Source organism: Actinia tenebrosa, unplaced genomic scaffold (assembly GCF_029948245.1).
Source record: "Actinia tenebrosa isolate PJP-AT-01 unplaced genomic scaffold, QUT_ActTen_1.0 PGA_scaffold7__59_contigs__length_16204524, whole genome shotgun sequence".
In the NCBI taxonomy this organism is placed as follows: Eukaryota; Metazoa; Cnidaria; class Anthozoa; order Actiniaria; family Actiniidae; genus Actinia; species Actinia tenebrosa.
In genome coordinates, this window is record NW_028292584.1 from 1,924,633 (window position 1) to 1,936,223 (window position 11,591).

Below are 11,591 nucleotides of genomic sequence, written 5' to 3' on the forward strand. Positions count from 1 at the left end.
CACAGGAAGCCCAAAACCCAAATTTTTTTTAGGTAGCACAGAAAGCCCAAAACTCCAATTTTTTTAGTTAGCACAGGAAGCCCAAAACCAAATGTTTATAGGTAGCAACAGGAAGCCCAAAACCCAATTTTTTTCAGGCAGCACAGGAAGCCCAAAACCAAATTTTTATAAGTAGCAACAGGAAGCCCAAAACCCAATTTTTTTTAGGTAGCACAGGAAGCCCAAACCTAATTTTTTTAGATAGCAACAGGAAGCCCAAAACAATAATTTTTTTTAGGTAGCAACAGGAAGCCCAAAACCATAATTTTTTTTAGGTAGCAACAGGAAGCCCAAAACCCAAATTTTTTTAGGTAGCACAGCGAGCCCAATGCCCAACTTTTTTAGGTAACACAGGAAGCCCAAAACCCAACTTTTTTTAGGTAGCAACAGGAAGCCCAAAACCCAAATTTTTTTAGTTAGCACAGGAAGCCCAAAACCCAACTTTTTTTAGGTAGCACAGGAAGCCCAAAACCCAAATTTTTTTAGGTAGCACAGCGAGCCCAATGCCCAACTTTTTTTAGGTAGCACAGGAAGCCCAAAACCCAATTTTTTTAGGTAGCAACAGGAAGCCCAAAACCCAAAATTTTTTTAGGTAGCAACAGGAAGCCAAAAACCCAATTTTTTTAGGTAGCAAGGGAAGCCCAAACTCAAATATTTTTCCGGTAGGAAGTCCAAAATCCAAAATTTTTAAATAAGCATAGGAAAGCCCAAATTCAAATATTTTTCAGGTAGCAAATGAAGTCCAAATTTCAAATTTTTGAAATTAGCACAGGAAGACCAAAACCCAAATATTTTTCAGTTAGCAAATGAAGTCCAAAATTCAAATTTTTGAAATTAGCACAGGAAGACCAAAACCCAAATTGTTTTCAAATAGCACAGGTTACCGAAACCCATATTTTTTTAAGGATACACGGAATCACATCCAAAAAGTTAAGCACCCGAAATAAGGATAACTGTTGCAATCGCATTTAATTACATCTAAAATTGAGGAATCTATGGTGAAAAGTAGTTTTTGCCCTTTTGAACAAAATCCCAGGCCTTAACATGCTTGCGTAGGAAGTCCATAACTCAAATTCTTTTCCATGTAACACAGGACTCCAAAAGCGAAACATTTAAAAATAAAATAGCTCAATAACAAAAAACGTTATTTAGGAAGCACAGGAAGCAAAAACCCAGATAATATAGAATGCCTAAAGTCATGTCTATTGGTGTAATAGATTTCCAAAAAAGAGAAGATACCTTAACCAGTTATTCAGAGAAGAAGGCGTGGGACCTCTGTTGCTTTAACTTTCAAGATCCTAAATAGTATAGTTTTTTAGTTTTGTTTTTTAGTAATTATAAAATTTCTACATCAATTTAATATTTAAGTAATACTAAAATATTTGAACTCAACTATTCAAACTTTTAAAACTTTTAACATAACCAAAAGCATCACCTGCTGACTTATATCAAATAAGTGGACTATAGTGGACTTCTTGCACTATGTATCTAGCTTATAAAGTTTAACAAACACATTTTGGCCATAGAAAGTTAATATAACATCAGATTTGTCTTAAGCAGGGTTTAAGGAAAATAAAGTTTAAATTCAGCTAAAATAAATAAAAAGAAAAACTAATTAAAATCTCGCGCGCTGATCGCTAGAGATTATCACACGATAATCAAATTGCAAGTGGATAATCGAAAAAAAAAACAGTTTTCGTGTTATTATAAATTTGAAATTTTTTAAACATGTTTTTGAATGACAACTTTGAATTTGTAGACTTGCGGTATAAATAAAATCGCGAATTCAAACGCTAATTTTGTTATTCAAGAAACTTTTACTGAATCTTTAATTATTATTGAATAAAGGTATAAGAATGAATATAGAAGTCTATTTCTTTTTAAGGCACATTTTGAACGTGATACGTTTTAAATAAATCTAAGAATAGCATTGCTCTTTTGAAGAAATGATCGAAAATCAGTTATATATTTATATCTATGAGAGTTAACTATGAATATTTCCATACTGTCGCCCGTAGTAATAGTGAAGAAAATACCGCATATCTGTTACCATGGATAACATGTTTTACACAAGTCAGATATTAAATGTTCTTTACAAAATTTGTAGAAATCATGCTTTGATAAAGATGAACTGTTTTATCGGAGTTGTTCATGATCGACCTTTGAATATGTGAATATGCTATATTATTAAAAATTTAATTGTTTCTAGAAAGTTTTTTTTATGTTTCTTTTATACTTTTCAAACAGCAAATTGTATTGAATTATTTTAGGATTCTTTTTGTTTCATTTGCAGTGTTTTGTTTTTCCGTTATATTTACTAGCTATTATTTACAAACTTAAGTTTCTATTTGCCATAAGTTTCACTTGAATAATCTTGTTAAATTTTGTATTAAAAATTTGATAATGCGATTAAGATCAATTTATTTATTAATCTTAATTGACTTTGACTTATTGACTTTAAGAAAAAATTTTATGATACGGAACGTCAGTCATACAAAAAAATTCTCATATATATTACGTTTTTTATTGTTAACTGTTTGAAAAACCGTTTTAGGTATAATTTGTTTTTGATTGACGTAAGCACATGTTTATATTTAATTTTTTCAATCTGCAATCTCATGGTACATTTTATAACAAAATTGTTAGCTGATGATATGAAAATTGATATCAAAAAGACTTTGCTATACGGAACGTGTTTTCCTTGTTTTTTAAGTGTTTTCTTTTTCTGTTTGCTTTAAATGCTTTTAGGTATAATTGTTCAACTGCCTTTGAACATATTATTTACTAAAAGTAATTAACTTTCTATAAAGCCGTTTATATTAAAAAAAAAACCTAATACTTTCCAAAGATCGTTTATGTTTGATTTCCAGTGTATTATCGTGTGAGTGTAAATTTTTGGTTACAAATTGAAAAGGCATAACAGCACTTTAGAAGATTTCTTAATTCACATTACTCTCAGTTGTAATTTTTTGGTAATTTTTATAGCAAAACTGTTGCGAGATTAAATTTTTTTAAATCCTTTGAAAGATCATTTTATTGTTTCATTTGCGATTATTTTATTGTTTCATTTGTTTCACTTTATAGCAAAGCTTTAAAGTGTATATGACACGAAAAAAATTTTATTGTTAAGAACGTGTTGTTTATTGGCAGTATTAAGAACATCACGGTTAAATTTGTTCCGAAAACGTATTTCTCTAGAAATTCAAAAAATTTTACACGAGTTGTGATGTCCAGATTTAGTTGCAAATACACGAAATATGTTAATTTCAAGTAGTACACTTCAAATTCCCAACATTGGAAGAGTACTACGTAGGCTATCAAATGAAGCTGACTAAAATATGTCTTTGTTGTTTAATTTATATCAATTACAATTTATATTTAGTACATTACTACTGAATCTAGAGTACGTGTCAACAAAATGACGTCACAAATTGGGATTAACTTTCGCAAATATCTAAAGAAATAAGCTTTTGAAACAAATTTTGTTACTATATATTTATTATTACTAACAAACTATACATTTTAAATGATCGAATGTTTTCGTGTCATATACACTTTAAATACAACTTAGAAGTCTTGATTTTTTAACTCTAAAACTTTGAATTCGTAATCTCATGCTAAATTTTATAGAGAAACGTGTAACAGTGCTGCTTTATGAACGTACTTCCTAATTTGATTGAAAGAAAATTTATTTTGCGCAACGTAAATATTTTATTATTGACATTTAAAACTACTGTTTAATCTTGTTACTTCGTTTTTAAAATACTTTTAGGTATATTTACTTTCATGATATAACTTTCAACATGTTAAATGACAAAAAATGATTCTTTTAAAAAGTTAATATTTTAAAAACTTACAAATGTTTCTAAAGATTTGCTTTCTATGATTTACAGTGTTTTCCCGTATCAGCAAAAAACGTAAGGTATTAAATCTAACTTTAATTGTTTTGAATGACATTACTTTCAATTAATAATTTTGTTGCACGTTTTAAAATCAAAAATGCCTGAAGTGCTGCTTAAACAATTCTACAAACATTAAGGTATGGTGACGTTACAAACAATTTTCTTATTAGATTTTAAGCATATGAATTTGAACACTAAGAATTTACCTTCTTATTTGCAACGTTTGGTTTCCTGTGAATCATTTAAAACCCTATATACCTACGCAATAAGATCACTTTATTTTTTGATTTTCATTACTTTCTATTATATATTTTGTTAAATTTTAATAACAAAAATGTCTGATACTTTTTAATTAGCCAAGTTATTTTTAATCTTAACTATTGTTCAAATTTAAAAAGAATGTACAACAGGTACGTTTATTATGATTTAATATTTATTTTATACTGATACATATAAAAAATCATTACCATGCGAAATTTTAGTAGTACATTGTTATATAAAACAAAGCTTATTAAGTTGCTTTTTATAGGATAATTATATAATTAAAAAGAATAAAACAGAATATTTACTTTAATCTGATAAACGCAATCTTTCCTTCACTGTAATCAAAAGAACTTTCAATTTTAAAATAAATAATAAAATAATATAAAACTGTTAGATTAAAATAATAATTGCGAATTCTTAAATATTTTACTCCTTTCCACCAATTTGAATTTATTATTCAACTCTTAAGAGAACGTTTTATTAGATTATTTTCAATGAAATATCTATTTTACTCTTTTTCGAAAAATTGATATCTTCACACGTGAAAATATTTTGACGTGTGAAGATAACACCATTGCGATGGCTATTAAAAAATATACGTCAAAAATTGCCTGAAAAAGCTACAACATACTTTTATTGATAATTATATAATACACAGAATATTTAATGGACGCTTGAATATGAGTTATTTTCTCGTGTTGAAAATCTCTCACTCGTTTTGTGTGCTCGCTTGTGAGAGATCTTTTCAACACTCGAAGATAAATTTCGTATCTTCGCGCGCACTTCTTATATCCTCTTTATAAATTTGTCCTTTTAAATACTTAAGCACATTTATTTTAAAGTCTACTCAACTTATATATCTTAGTCTATTTTGTTTTTAAATTGTCAAAATGTTAAATCCGACACCTTTTTTCTTTTTAGTCATGTTATTTTATCCTAAAATTGAATGCAAATACTACATAAAGGTTCAAACGCTAGGACGAGTTTTTGCATTAGAATTCAAGACAGAGGGCCGCAGACCCGAGTTCTTGAATTCTAATGCAAAACCGAGCCCGTCCGTTTGAACTGGTTTAAAATATCAACTAAGACCTAAATTCAATTGTTTCGATGTAAAACACGATATACAAAATTATAATGAATTCAGAGAGATTGATTACGGTTCTATTGTTCTTTTGGAAATAGAGTACAAGATTCCTGTGTTTGCACTCTATTGTTCCGATAGAAATAAAACAAGTATTGTTTTCAAACCTTGCGTTTATTAAGAAAAGTAATTAAAAACCTATCCCGGGTTTAGAATTCAGCACCATTCTCCCCTGTTGATATCAATTTCGCCGCCGGAAAAAAGAATCTGCGTTTTCCGCCTAATTTGAGAACCTACATCACACAATGGATTTAGGGTGTGGTTGATTTTTAAACAATAAACAATATCATTTTAAAGAACACCTTTAAAGTTATATAATTTGTTTTTGTTACTCAGATATTACAATAATTAATATAATTAATGGGTTTTAGGCTTCCTGTCTTAATTTAAAAAATTGGGTTTTGGGCTTTCTGTGTTGGTGAAAAAAATTGGGTTTTGAGCTTCCTGTGCTGTTGAAAAAAATTGGGTTTTGGGCTTCCTGTGCTGCCTGAAAAAAAATTGGGTTTTTGGTTTCCTGTGATGCCTGAAAAAAATTTGGGTTTTGGGCTTCCTGTGCTGCCTGAAAAAACTTGGGTTTTGGGCTTCATGTGCTGTCTGAAAAAATTTGGGTTTTGGTCTTCCTGTGCTGCCTGAAAAAAATTGGGTTTTGGGCTTCCTGTGCTACCTAAAAAAAATTTGGGTTTTGGGCTTCCTGTGTTACCTGGAAAATCTCTTGGGTTTCCTGTGTTACTTTGAAAATCTCTTGGTTGTGAAATCCTTTTTCGGAGGATGTCCGAGTCTTGTCCGAGTATAAGAGAGGAAGAATAACTTTGGCTTTTCGGGTACCCTGTGTTTAACCGACTGCTTGCTTTTGGGTACCCTGTGTTTACGAAAGGAGACAAAATTAATATGACAAAAGCAAAATATTATATTGGGGAAACTAAAGTAGACTGGGAAAGCTAAAGTTTACGTTTTGGAATGAAAAGTTTTAAGCCTGGATCTTAATATGGAATTGATATGTAGCACTCTGACAGTACAATGAATAAAATAGAGGTAAGTCGAATGTAAATACCAATAGTATGGAATAAAAGTAACCTAGCTCTTGTGATCTTGCATTTATTTGTAATATTTGGGTTTAGACTGAGTTTTCTTTCGGTTAGAATGGGAGATTTTTGTTGTTGACTCATATGGATCAATGTTTCTCGACTACGATTCAAGCTATACATTATATATGAAGGAACCGACGAAATTTTACAAATGTTATGGAACACATATTGATATTCGGGCTCAAAACTGCCTTATAAATTTTGGCTCTTCAAATGTCTTACCTGTTGCAAAGTCTCCACACTTAACATGATAGGGACTGTATAGAACTATAACTTCTCTTGCACGTGCACCATGGTTGGTGACATGTCATTTACATGTATGATCACTAGGCCTCTGGAGATAATATGACAGGGAAGACTGTGGAAAACTTGTGGATTCTCACGTATAACAAGGTCAAGTCAAATGACTCTTCTAATTTGGCATTGGAAGGACTTGAAGCTACATGATTTGCTCCCACCTTGTTCTATTATGGCAGCTACTACCTGAGATTGGATCAAGTGAGGTTATTGAATGAAGATAAAACAGGGATAAATAGAGTTTTGCTTTGCATAGGATGCTTTGGAATTTAAAAGGGCTGTATTCATTAATGAACAAGGATTTGATCGTTGTGTATGAGAATATATATGAAATATATATTTGTACTGCAGTCGTAATGTGTCAAATTGAGCTGATCCTCATTTGATTATTGTTGGTCATTTGGTGTGGACTGAAATATTTTTTGGTATTATAAACAGAATTTTAAATGCCCAATTATTTGAAGAGTTACTTGTACCTGAGATTGGGAATGAGTTAACTTACTTTGTGTGCAACACCTGTATACATTTTTATTTAGCATGGGAGTTTTGAGATTTCTGAGTACTTTGTATCTTGGAATTTTCATGGCCAGCTTGAAGGTTTGTTTGATTGAAGTGTGGTACATGTGTGGTAGAATAGGAGCTCATTGAAGGCCGTGGAACTTATTCCACTCTGAAGATTCAAAATATTGAGGAACATGAATGCTAACTTCTTCAATTTGGTCATTAATAGATTGGTTGTTATTGTCTTTTTTTCTACTGTTAGCCTTGGGTACCTGTTGGAAAAACAAGGGACTCAACAAAGGACTGCATGTGCCAGTTCACTTACTTTCTTCGTCAGTAGCTTGGTACAGATTGGGCAGTATTGGTTTACTTGTTATAAACAGGATATCCATGGAAACTTAATAAGGCAGTGTTATTGCATCTTCATTATTATCCGGTTAGCTCAGTGGTAAGAGCGTCAGTCCGTAGTTCGAGCTGGACCAATAGAACTCAGGATTATTATTATTATTACTTATTATTATCTGGACTAGAGTGCAAACCATATATCTGTGAAATAATAACTAGCCATGCATGTACGTTTAAAAGCTGTATTATTTTAGTTATCAACTATTAATAGTTTTAAACTAGCTAAGAAGGTAGAGATAAATTATTAGCTTTCGTTCCCAATGTTCTGCTCCACTAATATCCACTATTTTATAAAATAATAGCAGCAAAATATCTGAAATTAGACAAGACATTTTTGGTTTTGTTTCACAGATTTATGGTATGCACTCTATGACCAAATCCACATTCTGGAAAGTCACATAATTTCTGTTGATTGGGAAGGTTCTTGGGAAAATCAAGGTAAAATTTTAATTTTCCTCTGGTTTTCCTACCTTGTTCATTTCCTGTTGAAGCTGTGATGAAAAGAAATTACTATATGTTACAGCACAAGCACATGAATACATTGGTATATATATGTTGTAAAGATATTATGAACCCTTATGCAACTTCCTTGAGATTGGCCTTAAAGTGTATATCAAGGATAAAATTATATTCTCAAAATCACATATATATGTGAACAGTGCAGTATTTTGGTATGGGGTCTTCTCTTTGCAAAGATATAAAGATTTGAAATATCAATATGCAAATGATATGACGTAAACTCCAGAATGTGTTACATTTTTGGAGTGCGATTTAGTGTTCTGAAGTGAAATAGCCCAAAGGTGTACAAAGCCATATATTTCATTATAAGGATAATTTGCAAATGGAAAAAAACGCAGTACTTTTCACAATAGCATTTTTGTATAATAAATATATTAGTCTTGAATTTATGTCATCTCACTTGCATATTGATATTTCAAGTGTTCAGATCTCCGAAAAGAAAATTTCACATACAAAAATACTGCAATCATAGCACTACACTATTCACATAGTGATTTTGAACAAAAAAATCTTGATATAATTTAACTTAATTAATAATATTTTATTGGGGACACTGTCATTACATAGCATATTATTTATGGGCAGGGTGGGGGTGGGGGGGGGGGGGGGGGGCTATAAAATTGCTTTCACCTGACCCCTTTTAATTTATTGTGAAATTTTCACTATGATATATTTAGCTATCATTGCCATTTATGAATAACAAATGTTTTTGATAAAAGGATGGTATCTAGAAGAGAATTATTAGTTATGTTTATAATTGTCACTAGCTAATCAGGGGACTCAGAAAAAATTCTGAGTCAATTGAACAGGAATCAAACCTGTGACCTTCCGGATACCGTCCAGGTGAGTCTGTAATCAAGACAAACTAGTAGGATTTCCATCCATTTTAGAATGGCACAAAGGTATGATAATTGCATGATAGAGGTCAATAACGAGCAGCATTTTATTAATAATATTGTCAACAAAGATCATAAAGTCTTCATTACCAGAAAAGCAGGAACAGGGAAAAGCTTTTTCAAATAAAAAATACCAAGGGTCCCTCAAAGTCAGATAATTTGTCTCACTGCAATGGCCCTTGAGTGCTACTCAAGTTATCTGAAATGGACTGAAATCCTGCTGGTTTCTCTTCTTCCCTCCCCCAGGTTGGTTGTAGCAAATGACTGCGTTCAACCCTGTCGCTTGCTTTTGGAATCTTTAAAATGTTAATTTAAAATTTGTAATCATGTCCCCTTGCAGTGCGTACAGCAAAAGTTGAAAAGAAGCTTAAAGGAAAGACAATTTATTCAAGAATCAACCATCCATTTTAGATCGGTTTAGTAATTTGTATAATATTGAGCTCCAAGTGAGGGTCTATGCGAATTTTGGTGGCCGGAGTTGCACGCCTTTCCATTTATTATCAGGGGCGGATCCAGGATTTTGTTCAGTGAGGGGAGGGGAGCTGCACACAAATGCATCCCTTAGAATCAAAGGGAAAAACAGTATCTAGTTATCTTTGAAGTAGGCACACAAAGTCGAACCAGGGAGGGATGCGCACCCCCTGCACCCCTCCCCTGGATCCGCCACTGATTATGCAATCAAAAACAATTTCTGACTCAAATCAATATAGAAAGGAAAACTATTTTGTATAGCAAAGATTACACAATAAGGACAAGTTTAGTGTGTGCTAACTGTTGATTCAAAAGGGGTTGTTCCCACTTGATATGCATAGCCTCTTTGATTTTTAACTGCTAATCAGTTTGCACAGTCAATAATTGCAAAGCTACATTCTGAGTAAGCATTTTGACAGTCTGCCGAGGCTTTAAAATGTGTGAGGACATGAGAATTTTTGTCCCCTGAGAGATGTCTTTTGATGTGTGTTTTTAGGGTGTCGACGAGTTTCACCAATTATAACAAACATTACAGTTTGCACATGTAAATTTAAAAATAACATGCGAGCGCATATCATTGGGGATTACATCCTTAACGTTAAATAAACTGCCTATTTTGCAAGTGGTGGCAAAATACAAGCTTGATATCAATGTTGGTACAATATTGTCTCACTAATCTGCTGGTCTTCTTTTGTGTAATGTTAGAAAACTCACCAATAAAAGGGAGTTTGTAATACCTTTAAATTAGATGTAATTCAAAATCTTATTTAAGTAATACTTGATGGTTTTGTCAATAAGACCTTGCGGATAGAAATTTTTTTATGTCAACATGAAAGCCTGGCCAAGAGTTATTGATCTTTTAAATGCGATTGATCAAAGTGCACAATAAACCAACTTTGTATGATAGTGGTGAAAAACTAATATAGTTGGTAAGACCTATGAATGTTTTCTTTCCATAAATAGATGTTTAAGTACAGTCACTAGAGTATCTATACGTATATCAAGAAAGGGCAAAACATTATGATCTTGTTTCTCCATAGTAAATTTGATGTTGTTGCATGCTTAGAAGTAATGTAGTCAAAAAACTTTAAAGCATCCATTTTGTTTTTGAATAAGCAAAAAGTGTCATTAACATATCTACGGTAAAACATTAAAGAGGATTCCTTATAGTTATTGAGCCAAATTTCTTTATGGTGTCCCATGAATAAATTGGCCAATAACGGGGCAAGGGGAGAACCCATGGCCACTCCATCAACCTGCTCGTAATATAAACCCCGGGGGGTGGGGACTCCGGGAAAAAAGTACCAGGGATGCTTGACTGAAAATTTCCAAAAACACCCCTAAAAGATACCGGAAGTCTTTAAAAAAGGGCGTGGCTGAATGATTTTTAACCCCTAAGAGATACCACAACAAATAATAATAAATTTCATACAGTATAAAAGGCACCTAGGAAAAGCCATATTGATGCACGCTTCTCCCCTTTTCCAACACCCTAAGAGATACCAGAAAAATGCTGATTTTCAAAAATTCGCATTTAACACCCTAAAAGCTACCAAATCGTGGATTTTTAAGAGATAGGATGAGCATCCCCGGTACTTTTTCCCAGAGTCCCACCCCCCCCTGGCATAAACCATGAAAAAGGAAATGAGTACCCCTTGTTGCTAAGGTAAATAATTGAGTTCTTTAATGTAGCGAACTTCAAGATCAATGCTTTCTTTCACAGGAATATTAGTAAATAAGCTTTCTATGTCAAAAGATACCATGAAATGATTGTTGGTGTATAATGAATTGATTTCTTTGACAAAGTTAAAGCTATCAAAAATCAAAGAGGCTATGCATATCAAATGGGAACAACCCCTTTTGAATCAACAGTTAACACACTAAACTCACCCTTAATTATTGTGTAATCTTTGCTACTCATAATAGTGTTCTTTTCTATACTAGGCACCAAATTCTCATGTGCTCTCATTAGCTAAATATATAATCTAGGTTATATTATTACATCATTAACATCCACTGAATGATAGTGGCATGTACGCTGAAACATGTTTGGATTAGAAGAAACTTGTTT

The 11,591-nt window shown here is 32.1% G+C and overlaps 1 protein-coding gene and 1 long non-coding RNA gene across 2 annotated transcripts; both read right to left on the reverse strand.

The window, feature by feature from the left end:
- Nucleotides 1–6,078: 6,078 nt before the first annotated feature.
- Nucleotides 6,079–7,685, reverse strand: LOC148905322 (uncharacterized). Its single transcript, XR_016121757.1, has 4 exons — nucleotides 7,555–7,685; nucleotides 7,231–7,398; nucleotides 6,654–6,914; nucleotides 6,079–6,205 (listed from the first exon to the last, which is right to left on the reverse strand). It is a non-coding gene; the product is annotated as an uncharacterized LOC148905322 (long non-coding RNA).
- A 1,731-nt stretch (nucleotides 7,686–9,416) lies between these two features.
- LOC148905323 (uncharacterized) lies at nucleotides 9,417–11,552 on the reverse strand. The gene is made up of 3 exons (XM_089040268.1): nucleotides 11,183–11,552; nucleotides 11,024–11,033; nucleotides 9,417–10,860 (listed from the first exon to the last, which is right to left on the reverse strand). Exons 1-3 carry the CDS (start codon nucleotides 11,281–11,283, stop codon nucleotides 10,510–10,512), a joined length of 462 nt encoding a protein of 153 aa, XP_088896394.1. The 5' UTR covers nucleotides 11,284–11,552; the 3' UTR covers nucleotides 9,417–10,509.
- Between the last annotated feature and the right edge of the window lie 39 nt (nucleotides 11,553–11,591).

Bases quoted from the DNA above. Each gene is read 5' to 3' on its own strand.
- LOC148905323 (XM_089040268.1), bottom strand. From the start codon at position 11,283: ATGGTATCTTTTGACATAGAAAGCTTATTTACTAATATTCCTGTGAAA.